The sequence below is a fragment of the Chelonoidis abingdonii genome, chromosome 3, assembly GCF_003597395.2.
Source record: "Chelonoidis abingdonii isolate Lonesome George chromosome 3, CheloAbing_2.0, whole genome shotgun sequence".
Lineage (NCBI taxonomy): Eukaryota > Metazoa > Chordata > Testudines > Testudinidae > Chelonoidis > Chelonoidis abingdonii.
This window is the reverse complement of record NC_133771.1, coordinates 156,556,055-156,577,552: the sequence shown is the minus strand read 5'-3', so window position 1 is coordinate 156,577,552 and position 21,498 is coordinate 156,556,055. Positions and strand designations below refer to the sequence as shown.

The 21,498-nt window shown below is 39.9% G+C and overlaps 1 protein-coding gene across 2 annotated transcripts in view; it reads left to right on the top strand.

Moving 5' to 3' along the window:
• Positions 1-21,220, top strand: part of BTBD9 (BTB domain containing 9) — a 304,822-nt gene extending 283,602 nt beyond the window's left edge. For both annotated transcript variants that reach the window (XM_075064264.1, XM_075064265.1), the window contains exon 11: positions 17,535-21,220. In XM_075064264.1, coding sequence (XP_074920365.1) covers positions 17,535-17,729 — 195 coding nt within the window. In that variant the 3' untranslated portion in view covers positions 17,730-21,220. The remainder of the gene's footprint in view (positions 1-17,534) is intronic.
• The last annotated feature ends 278 nt before the right edge of the window (positions 21,221-21,498 follow it).

Genomic DNA, 21,498 nt, shown 5'->3' with positions numbered 1-21,498 from the left:
ATCCGGACTACGTACAACCTCGGATACAACTGTTCTTTAATGGTACCCAATTTGGCCCCAAATATTAGGTGTGTGATTCCTCAGTCACACTCTATCTCCTGGGTTAAGAGATGGGAGATCACAGGTCCTTTTGTCAAAATAATATTTCTGCTACCACTTCTGATTTTCTTTCTTCTTCCATATAGTTTCATTGTTATGAGATTTCAGCAAGTTATCAGTAATTGGTAAATTAGATTTGATCCTTCTTCCCATTAATAGCTGCACTTGAGAAAAGTCATTCTCCAGGGGTGCACTTCGGTAAACCAGTAACGCTTTCTACAAATCACTCCTGCTGTCAAAAGTCTTTTTCATAAGGTTCTTTACTGTCCATATAGACCTTTCCACAAATCCATTTGATTGGGGGGCAGTTTGGACTTGATGTTTTGTGATGAAAATTCCAATGTATTGCAAATTGCCTAAAATCTGTACAGGAAAATTGTGCCCCATTATCAGTAAAGACTTCATCTGGAATTCCGTGTGAAGAAGATACCCATCACACTGACTGTCACTTAATTTCAATTAGTACTGTACAGTGTTCAAATTTCTGGATACAGAGATCTATGACTATTAAATAATCATTTGATTGCCAGGTAAATAAGTCAGTGCCTACCTTTTCATAAGGCCTTTGTGGAAATGGATGGAGTCTCTGTGGCTTCTTGGTATGACTTGTATTTCAAGCATGAAAAACAGTTTCCTACCATATTAGTGATGTTGTGATTGATCTGCAGCCAATACAGCACCTCTCATTCTTGTTGTTTACACTGTCTTCTTCTATCCAAATTAAAATCTCAGACTATCTCTCTAACATCTGCTCATGGATGTCTAGCCATTAGCTAAAATACTGTGGAAAGGGATCTGGGGGTCATAGTGGATCACAAGATAAATATAAGTCAACAATGTAATGCTGTTACAAAAAAAAAAAAAGTAAACATCATTCTGGGATGTATTAGCAGGTGTATTGTAAGCAGGACACAAGAAGTAATTCTTCCACTCTACTCTGCGCTAATTAGGCCATAATTGGAGTACTGTGTCCAGTTCTGTGTACTGTGTCCAGTTCTGTGTCCAGAGAAGAGCAACAAAAATGAGTAAAGGTCTAGAAAACTTGACCTATGAGGGAAGATTGAAAAAATTGGGTTAGTTTTAGTCTGAAGAAGAGAAGACTGAGAGGGGACATAACATTTTTCAAGTACATAAAAGGTTGTTACAAGGAGGAGGGAGAAAAATTGTTCTTCTTAACCTCTGAGGATAGGACAAGAAGCAATGGGCTTAAATTGCAGCAAGGACGGTTTAGACTGGAGACTAGGAAAAATCGTAACTGTCAGAGTGGTTAAGCACTGGAATTAATTGCCTAGGGAGGTAGAGGAATCTCCATCATTGGGGATTTTTAAATGCAGGTTGGATGAACACCTGTCAGGGATGGTGTAGGTAAGATTTAGTCCTGCCTTGAGTGCAGGGGACTAGACTAGATGACCTCTCAAGGTCCCTTCCAGTTCTAGGATTCTAATATGGGGGAGGACCTCCCTTTCCATAGGTCTAAATTGTTTGTGGACAGCATGGTTGAAACTCTGTGAATATTAAAGGACTCTAGGGCTACCCGACATTCTCTTGGTATCTATACACTTGCCTACAAGAGAAAGCTCAGCAAGTCCCAGGTGGCTGAGAGATCCCATCTTGCTTAATTCCTGACCTTCCAGATGTCATATGAACTGCATCAGAAAAGACAGAGATTCTAGAGAAGGAAACCATCCACCTCTCAGCCTTCCATCTCTCTACTTTCCACCTTCAAGCAGCAATTTTGACAGGCTAGTCAAGGGCCTGAATTACCATCCTTCTCCTTGCCAGCTGCACCAGTTCACCTGCCTTCCTTCATTTGGTGATCACCTTTACTACTTCGGGTGGGCTGGGGAGTTAATCACTACAGAGAAGTGGGTTTGGAGATTATTTCCACAGGGTATACTGTCCACTTTACTATGCTTCCACCAACAATCCCCCCAACCCATCCCTCTTCAGGGACCCCTCTCACAAGAGCTTTCTTCATCAAGAAATAGATTCTCTCCTATGCTTGGGGGCTATAGAACCAGTTCCCATGCAACACTGATGAAAGGAATTTTATTCTGGGTATTTTCTGGTCACAACAAAGAATGGCATTTGGAGACTCATCCTAGGTTCGAGGGTACTAATTCCTTCACTAGAGGAAGGAGATTACTTCTCAGCCCTCGACCTTTGAGATGCATATTTCCAGATAGTGATCCATCCATCCCACAAACAATTCCTATGTTTCACTGTCGGTCAGGACCACTTTCAGTACTGAGTGCTCCACTTTGGCCTGTCATCTGCCCTGAGGGTCTTTTTGAAAGTCATGTCAGTAGTAGCAGTACAGCTCTGCAGGAAATGTAGTTTAGTATTCCCTTACCTGAACGTCACAGGCAACTTCCAAAGCCATAAATCTCTTCCTCAAATTGGCCCTGCAATTCAACACTGAAAAATCTACTTTTACCCCTGTGCAAAACTTAGAATTCATAGGGCCTCATCTCAGTTCTTTAATAGGAAATGCCTGCTTTCCTCTGCACAGGTTTATAGCCAACATAGCCAGTACAATGCAACTCAGTTCCCAAACTCCAGTCAAGAACTGCCTTTAGGGATGGCTCAGGCTGTTTATTCACCAAACAAGCACAGTTAAAATGTGCATCTTTCCATACCCACCTGAGTAAAACAGTTCCTCGACTGGTGGAAAGATTATAACGAAGTGTGCGCAGGAATCCCATTTGCATGTCCTCTCCCAGTGGTCATCATAATGACAGATGCCTCTCTACTAGGGTGGGGAGTACATCTAGATGCTTGCACAGCCCTGGGCAAATGGATCTCGCAAGAGACCACGCTACACATCAATCTCCTGGAATTCAGAGCAGTCAGATATGCGTCTCCAATGTTTACCATTAATCAGGGGCAAACACACAAAGATCATGATGGACAACTGCGCAAAGGATGTCAAGCTCCTCAAAATAAAAAGAGACAAAGTCAAAGTCACCTTAATAGTTCTGACTTGGCCCAGACAAACATGTATTCCTTACCTAATATAATTGGCCGTTTGCTCCCCGATCACACTTCATGCCGCTCCTCGTCTCCTCTCCCAGGAAGGCAGGAAGATCCTTCATTCCAGTTTCACAGTGTTTTGTCTCAAAGCATGGTTGGTCGATGGTTCACGGGATTAGAGACTACCTGATCAGAGGAAGTAAAAAAAGTACTATTACGCAGGTGGAAAGTGTCTATTCACTGCACATACTCCCAAAAATGGACAAGATTTCTCTCTTAGTGTGATCTCGAATATATTTCACCGATGACCTCATCACTGCCAGATATACTGGACTATATCCTAACACTAAAATGTTCTGGACTAAAAAGTTCTGTCAGAGTCCATCTGGCACAGTGGTTCTCAAACTTTGGTATTGGTGACGCCTTTCACACAGCAAGCCTCTGAGTGCAATACTCCCCCCTTATAAATTCAAAACACTTTTTTATATATTTTACACCATTATAAATGCTGGTGACAAAGCGGGGTTTAGGTTGGAGGCTGACAGCTCGCGACCCCTCATGTACGAACCTTGTGACCTCCTGAGGGTCTCAACCCCCAATTTGAGGACCCCTGATCTGGCAGCCATCAGGGCTTTCCACTCTTCAATAGAGGTTTATTTCATTTTTGCCCACCCAATGACAGAGAGATTTCTGAGTTCCCTGAGGAACCTCGATCTGCCTGTCAAGCATCCTACTGCTGTTTGGATCCTTAATCTAGTACCTAAATGCCTCACAAGACCACCATTTGAACAGACGGCTACCTGCTCACTGCTCCATTTATCAATGAAAATGACATTCCTGATCTACAAGTGATGGCTAAAGTAGGGGCCCTTATGGCGTGCCCCCCTTTCACAGTATTTTTTAAGGACAAAGTCATGCTGCGACTCCATCCAAAATGTTTATACCTAAAATTTCTTCCAGTCCTGTACTAACCAACCCATTCACCTGCCTCCCCTAGATAATCAAGAAGCACAGTTGTAGACCCTTGACATCAGAAGAGCCCTGGCCACCAATCTGGATAGAAAGACCCCCAAATTGTTTGTCTTGCTTGCAGGTAGATTAAAAGTGCCTGTAATCTCTAATCAAAGTCTTTCCAAGAGGATATCCATCTGCATTAATTCTTGCTACGAGTCTTGTAATATTCAAATATCTTTGAATATATGTTTTTACTCTACGAAGTCCATTTCCCATGACCATTATTGAAATATGTATTGGCCTCTATACATACATTCATTGAAAGTTACCCAATAACTCATGACTTTGCTTCTGATACAGTGTTCATCTCAGCTGTGTTTCTTTGCTACTGAACTCAACTCTGAAGCACCCCCCACTACACACACCTTAGAGTGAACTGCTTGGTAGTCATCTAATGTGGAGCACCCATAGGGACTCTCCTTGAAGAAGAAATGGTTCTTCTTCAAGTGCTTGCTCATGTCAATTCCAGTCAGGTGTGTGCGTGCGTGCGCATGTGCACAGTAGCTGGAAGATTTTTCCCCTAGCAGTATCTGTGGGGTCAGCTTGGGCACCCCCTGGAGTCATGCCTTCATGGCACCCAATAAAGGGCCCTGTTGACTCGCCACCACCCTCAGTTCCATCTTACCGCCAGTGACAGTAGCTGGAACTTCCCCTTGCTCCGCTTTGGCAAGCGGCTTAGCAGTACTTTTGGTTTTCACTGTAGATAGTTCTAGTTGGTTAGTATAGCGTAGTTAGTTCACTTATAAGTTTCCGTTATGGAGGTTCCCCCCGCCACATCTTTCTTCCCCCCTTATTTGTCACCTTTCCTATCCATCCATAGAGCTTAAGCTCTCATCCAGGCTCTCATCATCTTGTGTTTCAGTTACTGCAACATCCTGTTCTTCAGACTTGACAGATGCTATCTTGTAGCACTCATAACCATTCAGAATGCTTCTGCAAATATCGTTTTCCTATCCTATCATTGTGACCATCTCACCCTTCTCTTTAAACCCCTTCACTGACTCCCTATTCTCTATTGTATCAAACATAAGCTGTTTGTCTTCACTTTCAAGGCCTTTCACAGTCTCTCACCACCATTTCTATCATCTCTCATTTAGCATTGTAAGGTTGACTCCTGCCTCCAAACAGTCCATGATATCAGCCACTATCACTTGTTAAATTTTCAAACAAGCACTTTCCGGCTTTCTCCCATGCTGCCCCTCGTGCTTGGGATGAGCTCCCCATAAACATCTGCAAAGTCACTTCATTATCCTCCTTCAAATCCCTCCTTCCAACTCTCCTTTGCAGTGTTGCCTTCAAAAAAATTGACAATGATTAGGCTGCTGGTGTGCTGAGACCACTGCCTATCATGCTAACCAATATTGTCTTGTTCTCCCATGCCAATTATCTGTATCCGTCTGTTGCCTTTTGCCTGATGCTTAGATTGTAAGCTGTTTGGATCTTTTTTGTTCTGTGTTTGTACAGTGCCGAGCATGATAGAGTCGTGGTCCGTGATGGGCTCCTAGGGTGATACAAATAATAATGATAAGTAATCAGTAAAGTGTATTAAGTGACTATCAGGTGGACTCTCTTAACTATAGTAGTACTAGAAGTCAAGATTTCTGATTTTATTTGCTATATGGAGATGTTTGGCCTAGGCAAGACAACGCAAGGAGTATAGAGTGAAAATTCCCAAGTCAAGTCAATACAAATTGCTGAGGCAGTGGTTGCTATCATGCATACCTTTTGGAATCAGCAGTCAACACTGCCAACACTCAGCAGGAGTTTGGAAGAAATACACCATGGGAACAAAGATTAAAAAATATTCTAAACACTAAAAATGTTTTAAAAGTCTACATCTTGTTGTGAAGCTCAGTTTTCATTAATGAGTTCTCAGAAATCCGGAGCCAGGATATCTTCCTGCCTCACATGGATTTATTGAAAGCACACCATGAAGGCTTATTCCATTTCTGCTTTATGTAGACTGTCGTATTTACACTCATCAGTCTCTTTTAGTTATCATCTCTTTACTAAAGATCACTAATATAGATTTATTCCTATAAAATGTGAATAATTTTAAACTACAAAATAAATAATAAATAAATAAATAAATAATGAATAGCATCAGTAAGCAAAAGCTAGAAATGGAAGCAGATAAATTATTCAGCTTTTTAAATGTCTGTACATTTTTCAAAATAGGGAACCAAAGCAATGCTTTAACCTGATGAATTCTTTTATGCAAGCAGCTGAATATCTCTAAAACGAATAGTCTTATATGTTCCTATTCATATACTTATAATATTAGAATTCTGGGGACATTATAAATGAGACACTACATTGGACTTGGAGACTGCACCTGAAATGGTGATAAAGGTTAAATCAATTCCCCTTCCCTCCAAAATTCATCTGTACTAGTCCTGTGACAAAGCAATAGATGAGCTACAGATACAGAATTTACTTTAAAGCTGTGAATCAATTGTGTAATTATGTCCTGGTTTTTGGGCTGAATATCAGTGAAAGAATATTTCATAAGTTTGGATGATCATTTCCAACACCTGTTTCTTGTTTTTATTTCTAACTGATTTCACTTTCAGCACTGAATACTTTGTCCAGTTATACAAAGCTGTTGAATGAAAGGCACAGTATACTGCCTACAGGGAAAACTGCATCTTAAACCCTTTTTTTCGTCATGAAGTGCACCATTTAGGTGAAAGACCTGGTTTCTTGCACCTCACTCTGGGAGGAACAATGCAGTCCAACCACTCTTAGACTGGATTTCTGGTCTGGAATCTCCCTGGTTCCCAATCGTGTTAGCGACACAGGTCCAACTTGGTGGTGTACCTGTAAGAGTTTCTCTTCGGGAGCATATGTGATAGTGTATGTTTGTACGTTCACAGAAACAGCACCTTCAAACAAGACATTATTTATTCATTCCTTTTAAGGTACAAAGCAGGAAGAGCAAAAGGCTAAAAACAGTAAAAGACCTACATAAATGGATCTGTCTTATACCTTCAGCTTTCCTTGCCATCTTTTATGAATTCTCTCAGGCCACCTAACTCTTTCTATGGCAGAGAAAGCAGCCAATCCTGCAGCAGCAGGCTATGTATCTTTGTGCCTCAGTCAATCTGTCAGCTTTCACTGATACAACCTGGGTAACCACTCCTTTTTTTTCTAACATTTGTGAGGTTTAGGATCTCCTCTGATCCTAGGCCCGGCCTTGGGAAGAGTAAATCATTCTAGTCTGGATGGAGACAGATGGAATATTCTCCAGTTTATAATTCCCCCCCATTGTTTCCTCAAGGATCCTTCTCTTTGCCGTTGTTTTGTTTCCTGTGGGTTTCATTCTTTACGGACTCCTTTGATTTAGTTCCTGACGTTTAGGCAGGTTAATATATCAAGCAGATAACTGATTCTCCACAAACCATAAATGAAGTTTGCAATAATTTAGGAACATAGGAGCTGCCATACTGGATCAAACCAGAGATCAGTTTAGGTGGTATCCTGACACCAACAGTATCCAGTATCAGAAGCTTCAGAGGAAGTCCAAGAAAGTGTGCAATAGGCATTTATGGGATATTCTTCCCATAGGATAAGTTTCCTGCTGACCCCCAATAGCTAAAAGTTGGTTAAGACCTGAAGCTGAGGGGGCCTTTTAGTGCAATTCTCTGTAGAAATTGGTGCTATTTCTAAGGAGCGTACTGAGTTTTACATATGGTTACAAATCAGGAAAGAAAATGTTAAGCATTCACATTCTGAACTTTTCTTCCTAAACTGGCTCTTTCATGTTGCACTGTATCAGAAACTTTTCTTCAAGACCAAAAACATTGTTATTACTGCTTGCCTTTCCCTCCATCAGCTATTTCATTTCTAAGGAGCTGTATAGTAGTTTATGTAGAGCACACTGCCTGTGGTGAAAATTCCTTCTGTATGTGCAAATTCATTGCACATTCTAGCTATCCACACTGTAGCTTGTTTTATAGATACAGGTTGGAAAGAGACCATGGTGCTAGGGCTGGTTCCAGCATCTTTGCCGCCCCAAGTGGCCAAAAAAAAAGAAAAAAAGCCGTGATCGATGGCAACTCTACCACCACCGCTTCATTCTTCGGCAGGAAGTCCTTGCCTCCGAGAGGGACAGAGGGACTTGCCGCCAAAGAGTCAGACGTGCTGTCCCCTTCCGTTAGCCACCCTGAGCACCTGCTTGCTGCGCTGGTGCCTGGAGCTGGCCCTGCATGGTGCCCATTTAGGTCATTCCCTCTTTTGGCATTAAGAACTGTATTCCAAAGTAAACTTTGTGCCAATTAATTATTTTATTTCTGTTAAACTCTACAAGAGCATTATTATATGCATTGCACCTATCACTCCGCTTGGTTGTTTTGCTATATATTAACTGCTCAAAAGAATCCCATCTAAATTCTGTATTGTCTGCCTCTTCATGCGTATTAAGTTGTGATCCCTTTTTTTTTTTAAATAGTAAGATGGCCAGAACTTTGCACAGTATTCTAAAGGTAGCCTCAATAGTATCTTCAATAAAAACCAAAGCAGTTTCTTCTGATTTATATAGCGTTTGATCCCTCTGTTTTATGTTTTGTAAAGCCATAGGCAACAGGATCAACAGTGTTATTGTCTACTACCCCACATCCTCAGTGATCATTGAGGTTGTAATCTTTTTCGGTTTTCTCCTGAGTTTCATATCTTAAATTTCTCAGCATTTACTGAAATGCAATGAATTGTCTAAGTCACAGATAGTGTGCAAAATTATTCCTCTAAGCCAGTAGCCTCCTCTATCTACCTTGTACTGTCTCCATTTGGATATACCTTAATTGTTGGCACTTAATATTAATTTACACTACAGCTCTATTACACTGCTCTGACAGTGTAAAGTGGCCCTAAAATGGGAGTAAATTATGTTTAAGACCAAATTTAAGATGATTTACATCCATTTTAGGGCCACTTTTTGGTTCCAGACCAATATAAATTGGCCTTAGTGTAAATGAGAATCATGTCCTTTTTCTTTTATTTTAACCTCTTAGTTCATAAAAGCCACTAGCATACTGTGTTTTACTATGGTTACAAATCAGGAAAGACAATGTTAAGCACTCACATTCTGAACTTTTCTTCCTAAACTGGCTCTTTCATGTTGCACTGTATCAGAAACTTTTCTTCAAGACCAAAAACATTATTATTTCTGCTTGCCTTTCCCCCATCAGCTATTTCATTTCTTCAAAACAATATAGTATTTGTTTGACATGATCTTCTTTCTGTGAATGCATGCACACTTCATTAATTCACACCTTTCCAGGTGTTCTCATATTCTGTTTCTGATTCACATTTCCACTATTTTTCCCCGTTGTGAAGATTAATATTGCAAATCTATAGTTCCTAGATTTTCCTAGATTGTTAGTAGGGCTGGTTTAAGGTTTTCAACAGCATGAGACCGTCAGAACTGGCAGTCATACTCCATGTTACTGGAAAACATGTAAAAATGGCAAAATGATTATATTTTGTGGTGTTGAAGTAGATGTACAAGACTAATGCAACAAACTAAGGAAGCAGAATGGCCTAGCAGAATGAACAAAGGACTGAGAACTGTTAGGAACAAGATGTGGGCTGTTTTTATGGCTATCAGCTCCTTTTCCCATATATCATAGTTTCTTTCCCCATGAATTAGCTTATGTGAATGCAAGGTACAGGGGTGCAGTCATCTGCTGGCTTGAACAACACTACATCCAGAGCAGAGTTTGACACGGCCTCTACTGTAAATGGATTTGTGGGGTCAGATGGGTGCCATAGTGAAGCTCTCTTAGTTGCTTGAAGGTGGATTGGGCTTCTGGGGGCCAGGTGAACCAGGCTCCCTTACTTAGCAGGGCAATGATAAGATGACGAAACTAGGAAAGCCCTAGATAAATTTCCTGTGAAAACTGGCAAAGCCCACACATTGCTGTACCCTATGGAAGTCCTTTGGTGAGGCCCAGTTGCATATGGCCACACCTTTCTTTAGTCCATGATTATCCCTTTGGGACAGATGATATACCTGAGGAATTGAATTGTATCTTGGTCAAACTCTCACTTCTCAGGCTTAGCATACAGACAGTTCTGATAGAGTCCATCTAGGAAGTTGCATACATGATGATTGCGAAGGACCTAATTTTCCGAAAAGATGTGGATATCATTAAGTAAGATAACTACAAAATGGTGTAGCATGTCCCTGAAGATATCATGGATGAAATGCTAGAAGATTTTCAGGGAATTGCACAGGCCAAATGGCATTACTAGCTATTTGAAATGTCTCTTCCAGGTATGGAAGGTGGACTTCCACTCATCAATCTTCCTAACCCTTATCATGTTATAAACACCGTGGAGGTCTAACTTTGTGAAGACCATGGACAAGCTAAGTCATTGAAAGAACACCTTGATAGGGGACGGGAGTTACCGATTCTGTTTGATAACCTTGTTTAGCTCACTGTATTCCAAACAGGGCTTTAGAGATCCATCCTCCTCCTTTACAAAGAGGATCAGTGCCCCAGTCAGAGATATTGATGGATGGATGAAATCATTTTGAAGGCTCTTTTGAAGGTAGCTTCAGAAAGAGAGTAGGTGTAACCAAAAGAGATTTCCGCTTCCAGTTTAAGATCAATGGAACAGTCATAAGTGGATGGGGTGGCAAGGTGTACAGATTCTTCTTATAAATTCTTGGTATTTAGCAGGTATCACCGAGGTGGCAGGAAAGGATGTGGATGGTACAGAGATTCCCTGTGAAATAATGGCCTCAGGTTTTTTTGAAGAGGCAGAGTGAGTACAGAGGTCTTCTGGCCCAGGGCTGTGTTTTGGGAGACAAGATTCCTGACAGTGCAGCAAGCTGAAATGTACTGCACCTGCCTGCCAGTGGATATGCGGATTGTGCGTGGCGAGCCAGAGCATGCCAAGGATAATCTGAGAGTGTGGTGCTTGGATAGTAACCTCCAAGGGGGCAGTCTGGTGGGTAACCAGGCCCTACAAGATACGCTCCACCAAGTACGGGGAGCTTTCACACTGGATGGGCATCGCATGCACTCATGCAAAGTCCAAGTCCATGAAATTACTAAAGGCACTCAAATCCACCAGCGCTTTCAGGTGGATCTCGGTCATGGTGGTGTATCAGAGTTGGAGGGAGAGTCGGAAATGTGTCAGGTTCTGGTTAGCTGTTGCCAGAGTACTGGCAGACAACTGTCAATATCGAGTACTCGGGGGAGGGGAAGAACATCAGCCCGGATGCCTCTGTTGGAGCTGAGACATGGTATTTGCTGGCGCAGGACAGCCCAATGCGAAGTGTCCTGGTTCTCAGCAGTACAGGCATAAGCCTGACATTTTTGCTGTCTTTTTTTTCTTCAGCCTTGGAAAGGGAGGACTGGGCATGGTCAGTTTGCATGGGGTCAGTCTGTGGGGGCAAAGCCAGTGGTTAGCAAACTGGGGTTAGGGAAACCACCGGCCCACAAGAGGCTGAGCTTCACTCTTAGCAGTGCTCCGTCAGATGGTTATCACTCTTAATGCACAGTTTGATTATATTGGCCAGGCCAGGCAAGGACTCCATCTGTGCCAGCTCATCTTCATTTTTTTCATTGAGGTAACATTGCAAGCCTCTTTCCATTCAGTATCTGTTACCAGGCCCTGAAATTCTGTTGCAAATTTGACAACCAATCAGCCCCACTGGTGCAATACTTGAAGCGTAGCCTCTGCTGTGCATCCATGATTTGGGTCATCAAAGATTACCACCATGGCTTTCACAAAGTTTTCAAATGGACCCAAGAATGGGCTAGATTTTTCCACGAGCTGGGAAGCCCAGGCCAGGGCCTCCTCAGTCAGCAAGCTGATGATAAATTCTACTTGGCCTTGGTCAGTGCTCTTGGTTGCAACAGAAACAGAAGCCAGCACAGATTCAGAAATCCACAGAATTTGCTACGGTCACTGTTGAATTTATCCAGCAATGGAATCTTTGGTGCATGGGAAGCAGGGGACGGAGCTGCAAGTTGTGCAGTTTGTGCTTGCGAGGCCACATTCTACACCTGCAAAGCAGCAATCTGAGCCTGCAGGTCCTGCACTGCACCCATTATCTGCAATGGGAAAACATTTGTCATGGTGGGATCTAAGCCAGAGAGAACTGAACCCCTTTTCCTCTGATGGGTTCCTCTTGGTGGACTGATCAAACAATTAGGCACTGGGAAATAGACAGTAAAGGCTGGTTGTTGCAGCAAGAGTCAGGCCAGAAATTGGAGCTGACGGTCAGAGCCAGATTACCTGGAGCGAGGCGAGGCTGAGTCCATGGAAGGAGCAGGGCCAGATCTGAGTTTGGAACAAGCAGACTCAGGAGCGATTACAGCTGTGAGTGAATGCATTGAGCAGCTAGTGCCCTGCTGCTGCTGCTGGTCTTAAGAACATGTCTGCTGATATCCTCAGCCAATTGGGTGGTTTGGCCAATCAGGAAGCTCTGTTGGGGCCCAGCTGCACTGGTTAGACTGCCTGGGAGTTAATCTGGCAGGTGAGCAGGCTGGGATTCTTTATTCCTGACAGGAGCCGAGAGCTGGTAGATGAAATTCTGGTCCCATGGAAGTCGGTGGCAAAACTGCCATTGATTTCAGTAGGGCTGGGAGTTCATTCCATGTGTTCTAATCCCAGTTTTACCCTTTCCATGTTATGTGGCTTTGGGCAAGTTACTCTCTTCCTTCATGTTTTCCTCATCTGTAAAGTGGGTGAGTAATACATCCTTGTGAGGTAGATGTGTAAGGATTATTACCTAGTTAGTGCTTGTAAAGTATTTTAAAAACATAAAATGCTATGTGTTAGTAAGCATTAAGCAAAAAAATGTTGCACAAAATACAAAGATATACAACTTTCCATGAGCTCAAGAATAATCTAATTTGAATTGCAGCCTGGTACAAGACAGGCTGCCACCTGCATATGTTGAGTAAGGTGTCTTAAAAGATAAAGAATCTGATTCCTGCTTAATTATAGGTATTACGTAAGCTTCCCTCCAGTCGGCCACTACCTTCCCTGTTTCCAAAAGATTTGCAGTATGTCTGAAGAACGTTAATATTTGCCATTTCCTTTGGAGACTTGGTCTTGATACGCATGTGACTGTAAAGCATGTGTATTTTTTTTTTACTCTTTGGATATTTTATTTTGTTTTAATTACCTATTTAGCATGATTCTGATTTCCTTCAGCATTGTATCTGCTTCCTCTGGGAAACGTGTGTCTACTTCTGGCTCTCATCTTTTGTGAACAATAAGGCAATTAATTCATTAAATTTAAGCAGAATTTACTACTTCTGTCAAATTCTCCTAATGCTATCTCTTGGAGGCCCTAATGCCTTCTTCACTGACCTCTTGTTCCTGATGTACTTAGAATTGCTCTTCCATTCATTTATCTTAACTTCTTATTAAAAGTTTCTTGTATTCTCTACCTCCATTTTTCCTCTCTCCCCTAATTTCACTTTGTAATCCTCTTTTGAACTTTATGGTGTATATCTCACCTACTTTGTGTCTCTTCCTTTAGTATTGGTTTTATTTTATACCACCATGTTCATTTATGTTTTCATTTTTCTTCTACTCTTACTTTGCTAATCACTAGATGGCAGGCATACATTAATATATTTTTGAAAACTTCCCATTTCTCCTCTGGTCTTTCCTTTATTTATTTGATCCCATTTCACCCAGCCTTTTCCCATATTCTTCCAAAATTTGTTGTTCTGTTTTTATCATGTCCTTTTATTACTCAGAAGTGAATGACTGCTTTTCTTAAAGGGTTGTGTTCTTTTCCCTTTGAAGTCTGATGGCCAAACTCCCATTGACTTCACAGAGAGAAGAATTGAGTCCCTACTTCCTTCCTTTACATAATATGCCACGCCTAAGCTCTTCTTATCACAGTGTCTATAAATGTGTTACTCAGTTTTTTCCTTCTGTTTAATGTGTTGCAGTTTGTTTAGATTATTGATATACAGGACTGTCTCATTCTTACTGCTCTGTTCTTTTCACATCTCTATTTTGATTTGTTACAAGACTTCCTCATCCCTTTAATCATTCAGATCAGATGCTTTTTGGCAAATTCTTACAAGTCACTTCCTGCCTTTATCGTATTTATATTCAAGCCATAATTTATTCTGCTCCTTTTCTTTTATTCCTGCAGGATTTTTTATCTCAGTTACATAGGAAATTAATCTGGGCACATGCCACTTGTGTATGATTCTTTTTCAGATCATCAGATTTATTTGCCCATAAATTCTAGACTTCTTGATTGAAACAGTGTAATTTTAAACAAAATGGGCCTGTTCTCAATGAGGAGTCCTCAGCTCTAGGATGTACTTTCCTGCTTGGTCTGTCAGAGCCTGGCTTTTATGACTTCTAGAGCATGAGCTGTGTTTTTTCCCCACTTTTCTCAGGATGGCAGAGAATGGTTGAGTGTTTTTTGTAGTTGGGAGAGTCCTTTGACATTGAGTCATTTTGTAAATGTTTTTATTTAATTACTATAAACTCTTCTGTCCATTCCTGTGTTTTCCATTTGTTGACAAAATTGAAGGCCACAGGTTTCAGATGAAATATTGGTTTTTTGTATATTTCAGTACAAAAAGTTTTCATTGGCTTTTTTCCTTGTACTTTTCAGTCCTATTTTTTTATAAATAAGAAAAAATAATATTTGTTCTCTTCAGATCTTTTCGTCATTGGTTTAATGTGACTGACAATTTTGGATGATGTCCCTGATAGACAAGTGCCATTTTGTATCTTCTTTTTCCCCTTCAGCTTTAGTGGTCAGAGAAAGGTGCTTCAAAGTCTTTCTGCTGGGGGAGGCCTCTTGTCCTCAAACAAATGTAGAGGGGATTTGGCTCTCCTTGTTTGGATACCAGAACTTTATCAGATTTTCCAAGAGAAGCACAAGAAATCCCCAGATTAGCAGATAATACTGAGTTCTTGGTTCCTGATTTTATAAAGAAACGCATACATCGTTGTTAGTTTTACTTTAACTGTGGTTACATATATAAATCAAATACTGAGTGGAATTGATACATTCAGAACTGTTCTTCTGAATCCTCTCTCCCTTTCAGCAGCACTGCTCTATATATGTTAAAGTGAAACAATGATAAAACACCTCTTGAGTCCACAGTAGTGTGAATGTTGCACCTTCTGAGGTGAACATTATAGCCTCGTATGAAACAGAAATGATAACAATGAAAGGTATAATTTTGGAGCCAAGTTTTTCTGATTTTATACACTGATATCAGCTAATGGTTAGTAATAGCTACTGTATAAAAAGATGCATCACTATATAAATATAAGATGACATGTTAGATGAGAAACACTATTTGCACAGATATTGTGGGAGCATGGAGTGTCTTGATTTCCACACCTGTATCCTACCCATTTTGACCACACCACCTTGCTAGGAAAGCAGTGTACTATAAAGATGCATTGGTCAGCTATAGTCCATTTCCTTAAATTCTGATACTTATCATGGAAGCTGGAAAAATGACAGTGGCTGTTACCTTCAAAACTGTAAAGCCTAGCGAGTAACAGTCTTTGAGGAATCCATTTAATGAAAGACAGCACAGCAACACAATTGCAAAAGCAGAGATTAGTTGACTCTACTAAAGAAGCTAACGTTATATATATCACACCTAGAAATGAAGAGAAAATAACAGAGGAGACTACATAAAAAATTGCAAGAATTCTGGCACCAAGAAAGACACAAGAAATTATAATAGGAGAGCTACAAAGAACATGACTGTGAATAAAGCTCTGTTGGTTTCATACACGCTGTTGGTTTCTAAATTAGCTAGCAACTCTCAGGAAAAAGATCTAGGGGTTACTGTAGACAGTTCAATGAAGATGTCTGCTCAATGTGCAGTCACAGTGAAAAAGACTAATAGGATTCTAGGTTGTATTAGAGAGAGGATAGAAAATAATAGATAATATTATAATGGTCTTGTGTAAATCAATGATCTGTCCACACTTTGTGTGCTTTGTTTGGTTTTGGTCATCTGACCTCAAAAAGGATGTTGCTGAACTTAAAAGGCCTGGGAAGGGACAGCTAAGATTCAAAGAGGTTTCAATAGGTTTATGTGGATATGAGATGAGATTTAAAAGTTTTGGACCGTTTAAGAGGAGAATAAGAAGAAACATGATAGCACAAAAATAATGAATGGATTAGTAAAAACTGAGCAGGCGTCCCTCTTCAGCTAGTGCCATGACAGAAGAACAAGAGGACACTCAATGAAATTTATTGGCAGCAAATTTAAAATTAATGAAAGGAAAGATTTCTTTACATCAAGAATAGGCAACCTATGGCACACATGCCGAAGGCAGCACACAAGAAGATTTTCAGTGGCACTCACACTGCCTGGGTCCTGGCCACCAGTCTGGGGGGCTCTGCATTTTAATTTAATTTTAAATGGAGCGTCTTAAACATTTTAAAAACCTTATTTACGTTACACACAACAATAGTTTAGTTATATATTATAGACTTATAGAAAGAGACCTTCTAAAAACATGTATTACTGGCACACGAAACCTTAAATTAGAGTGATTAAATGAAGATGCGGCACACCACTTCTAAAAGGTTGCCAACCCCTGCTTTACACAGTTGGTGGTAAATCTGTGGAATTCACTGCCATGGGAAAATAATTGAAGCAAACAGATTAGGACCCATTTTTAAGGATCCACTGAATAGCTACATAAACAGGTGTCATATAAGTAGCTATAATAACCGAGGAAATATGGTGAAAAATGTTGAAAGGCAAATCCTCCTGTTTCAGGACCTAAGCTAATCACCTACAGGGTTTGGAAGGAGTTCCCCTATGTACTGCTTGCACAATGATCCAGATTCATCTTGAAACATCAAGTGTTGAGTGGTATTTGAAGCAGACACTGCATTTGATGAAGCAATGGTGTCCTTGGACCTGGCAAATCATGTACTTCTGTGTACTGCAAAATATTGCATCTGCTGAGGTGTTGCTTAATACAGTAGAGGGCAGTCATGAGATAGCATCATCTGCATTACAATTTAACTTTAATTCATAGATAATGTGGATGTTCAGCCTTTCTGGAGTTTAATTAAGTCATTTTCATTGTCATTTGATGGCTTTTAGATTATAGATATGCTGCTTTGCAAACTAAAGGATTTTTCCAAATCACCGAAATGTCCCCATATGCTTCAGAACGATCTGTCTGAATTCAGGCTCAGCACCTCAGACTAAAGGCTACCAGACATAAAGGCCTGTCAGCTAAGGCCTTCACCCCCTACACAGCTGTTATTCGAATTTGTTTTCAACCATAGCAGTTGTGGGTTCTGAACACAGGCTGTTCACCTCATGATGAAACATTCCAGCTTGGATCAGCCCTTTGGCCCGGGCATGTTGCCTGCATGCTTCATTTAAGGTGTTATTTAGTTCTGTTTACACTTTTGCTACTTTTAATTTTTTTGCTTTATCTCTTCATTTTTTCCCCAGGTGTTTCACTGTGTGCATTTTGAGTGTCCAGCACAAAACAATGCCCACAAGGAAGAGGGTAATGAGGAAGTGGTGACAACAGAACTGGGCACTGGCACACAACAGATTGTTTCTCGCCCAGTTCAAGCCTCAAGCACCGGTTCTCTGCACTCCCTCACTGGATCCACCTCACGTACACATGCTCACCAACCATAAAGGAGAGTGGAACGGAGCTTTTGCAGTCTCCATGATGCTATATGAAATTATTTACCACCTTCTTGTACAGGCACCTTTTTTCTTGTTCTCTCAGTGAACAAAGTGGACCATGCCTGGCAGCTGGAAATGCTTAAATGGAAAAGGCTTTCCAAGGACACAAAGGGGCTGCTTCACTCTCTTCAATTTGTTTGAATCAGGCTGGTCTCTGGGGGGATAAACTAGGTCTTCAATCTATATCAAGTCCCCCATTAACACCCTACCTCTCTAATCTAACCAAGGAAAGGAGAATGGAAGGAAATAAAAGGCAGAGTCACATTGGAATACAAAAATGGCATATGAACAGTAGACTGGAAGGAATATAAATTAATTATTTGTTACCTGAAGGCACCTATTAGGAAATAGAATGTTTATCTTTATGGCATCACTATGGAAAATAGATCGTTTTTATTTTTTTAAATTATTCTTAATCGATATTTCTTTGTAAATTATAAGCTGTTTTCTGAATCATTTTGACTGGGTGTCCAACTTTTCCCTTATTTTCAACTGTAGTACATACAGTACAATAGATTAAGGAAGTAACAGGCATGTATATGACCTGGTATGACAAGGAAAAAACCCTCCTGATAAAAACAAATCAATTTATGGATGCTGTATTTAATTCTGACTTTACTTGAATTGTTGAGTTACAAAATTGTCATTTTTTATCTATGTTCCAAGTGGGAAATTCCTAGTCAAGCTTCCAATTTGACAAGCAGATAAATATCTGTTTAATTTAAAGATGATTCTTCAAGTTTTACTTAAATTTCTACAAAAAATATTGTAATTTGTCAAATTTGTTGTTTGTGTTTAGAAAAGCAGAATTACAGCTAACCGCTGACATGCTACTGATCAGACTAAGCAATACAAAAATGAGAATTTGCAGTCAAAAAATTTTCAAAGGAAATAATAGACTACAGTGTTCAACTAGGGATTTAAAAGCCACTGATAAGCTTTTCTCATAATCTTCATGGAAAAAAATTAATTTGACTATTATGGTTTAAGCTGACTCTTCATTGGTTCTTGCTTTAGTAACTTACATCTCAGTGTTAACTCTCCTTTGTAACTTGATCAGATTATCTGCTTTTTTCCTTATTTTGAGCATTTTTACATTGTGATCATCCGGATTCTCTAATCTCCAGTCCACGTGACTTAGCAAAAGTTCCACATCTCACTGAGCTTGCCAGTGTGGGAAGAAGAGGTTCTGTTTTTATACACAATATTGATGTCATTTGGCAAAAATAATTAGGAAAGATTGATATTTCTCCTGACCTTTGGAGCATCTACTGTCCAAGTTTATTGACCTGGAATTTTTTTTTCTGTTGGTCTAACATACCTTTGTCAGAGCAAAACAAGATGACAAGTCAGAGTTAGTCAAGTCAAATATGATTTTCCTCTGTTTGAACATAATGATATAATGAGTTATATATCAATCTATCACACTACTTAACCTAAAAGACTTTCTTTCTGAATACCAGTTGGGCTAAAAGCATGAAGGAACAGATAGCATGATGGCTATAAAACAGCAGAGACTTGACAGAGAGGAAAAGAAACGCTTCCTCTTTCTGATATATTTCCTATAAAATTGAATAACTTTGGCAATTTTATCTTTTTTTCCTTATCACCAGACCCATCTTCAGTTTTTCTCATGTTAGCCCCTGTATTCCCTCCCCAAACCCTTTGCCTCCATTGCCTGAATCAAGATGGTTGTCATTGGAGATGCATGGACTTTACATGATGCATTTGATGAGGTGTCATGGCTACCCCTCACAGTGCTTAGTAGAGGTTCTCTGCGTACAGAATGTTGCTCATGAGCTATCAGCTAGCACTGGCTGCTGATTACCATGTTTGTTTAGCAACTCTTAGCATAGTGGAAGTCAGACTAAGTATTGGGTACAGAGCCCTTTGATTAACTTCAAGTACACAGGTAGAAAATTTTAGGCTAAACTTTTCTTTAAAAAGAAACAAACAAAAACCCCATGACAATTGTAATCTTTGCTGGACCTTTTGTTTTGAGTTGCATGGAGCCTGCGTTGTCTTTCTTGGGTTGATCCTTCAGTGTCAGAGTTGGTGTCATTGGCAAGAGACTACAAATAAATTTACAACTAATTTCACCATTCTCTGACTGCAAATAAATAAATTACATCATTCTCCAGTTTTGTTAGCTCTAATTGCCACCATTGTAGGGAGTGTTGTAACATAAGAATGAAATAGATCTGCATCAATTGTCCCTGGGTTTAGACTCTCTCAGGCAAAGTGCAGAATTTTGAATGTATGCTTCTCAGACATGGACAATTATTTTGTAGAATACAGCTGAGCCAAAAAAAAGACTCTTTAGAAGCCATCAGTCTACACGTCTCCTTCTGCCATTCTCTTTGATCTTGCCCTCTAAGGCTTCATAGATCAAAGATATCTATATAGTCTAGATTTCTTATTACATCTACTAGCCATCCAGGCCTCTATTCACCCCTATTCTGGGACATGAAGAATTTGAAAGATTAACTTATAGCAGAGTACATGTGAGAGATTGTCAAAGCGCAGAGCAACAGGACCTGTAGGACTTCAAATATCCAAGAAAAGTATATGTCAGCCACAGCTGAAGTAAATTACCTTATCCTTCCTCACAAATAAATAGGATTTTTTTAACATTATGATTCCCAGTCACATCATGCCTCTTTCACACACCTGTTAGTCCCTTGTCTGACAATTATTTGTGCTTTGAACCTGTTTCTGAAGTAAATCATTGTGTCTGTGTTGGCACCGAATTTTCAAACCTTTATAAGCCAAAATAGCCCCACTTTGCATTTTGTGGTTTGAATGTTTTAGTCTTGTATAACAAGAATGTTAATGCATTGGGAGTTGTATGTTATTGACCATCTCATTTTTGTTCAGTCTTTAAAAACCCATAAAATCTACTTATTGCCCAGTATGCTCTTCTACCATAAACATTTTCTTTCAATATAATGTACCAGTGGTGAGGCAGGAGGAGGGCATCACACAGAATTAATTTATATTTTGGTATAAATGTCCTCAGCTTTTTCCAGTTTTTTTTGTATTTAGTTTTTATATATAGTTTAGTTTTTCTTCATTATGAGATTGCTGCTTAATTGAATTCTGGTTATTCATGTATGATTTTTGTCAACCCTGCTCTGAGTTTTTAGCTTGTTTCCTGATGGAAATAACTAAAAGCATAGTTGAGCTGCTAAGATGTACCATTAAAAAGTGTGTCCCTTCAGGATGATGGGTTATATACAGTTATTCTGAACTATATAGCATACATGTATGTTTTATCTGTGACTAAGATAAAACAGGACTGACCAGATGTTCTCTTGTCTCCTGTCAGACTGAGTTTTGTTGTTATATCTCTTTGCTAATAGCATTTGTTTATATTCTCATTATAGAGACATTGTTGCTATTTAGCACTTAAATGGACTTTGACATTAAAAATGATAAACTCCACCCTCAGATTTTCCTTATTCTTTTTCATTTCCTCTGTTTTCTCCCAATGCTAGCTTCGGTTTAGACTAGCGTCAAGGTCACGTGGTGCTCAGCAGAGTTACCTTTAAAGTTTTTCCTTTTTTAATTAAGTGTCTCTTTCTTCCAAATACATTAAAAACACTTTTATTCCTGGAAACGTCTGGCATCAAACCAAACCATATTTTCAGCAAGAGTAGGCTATATTTGTAAAACTGATTTCTCTAGGAAAATGAGTTTTTGAATTGAGCAAAAATTG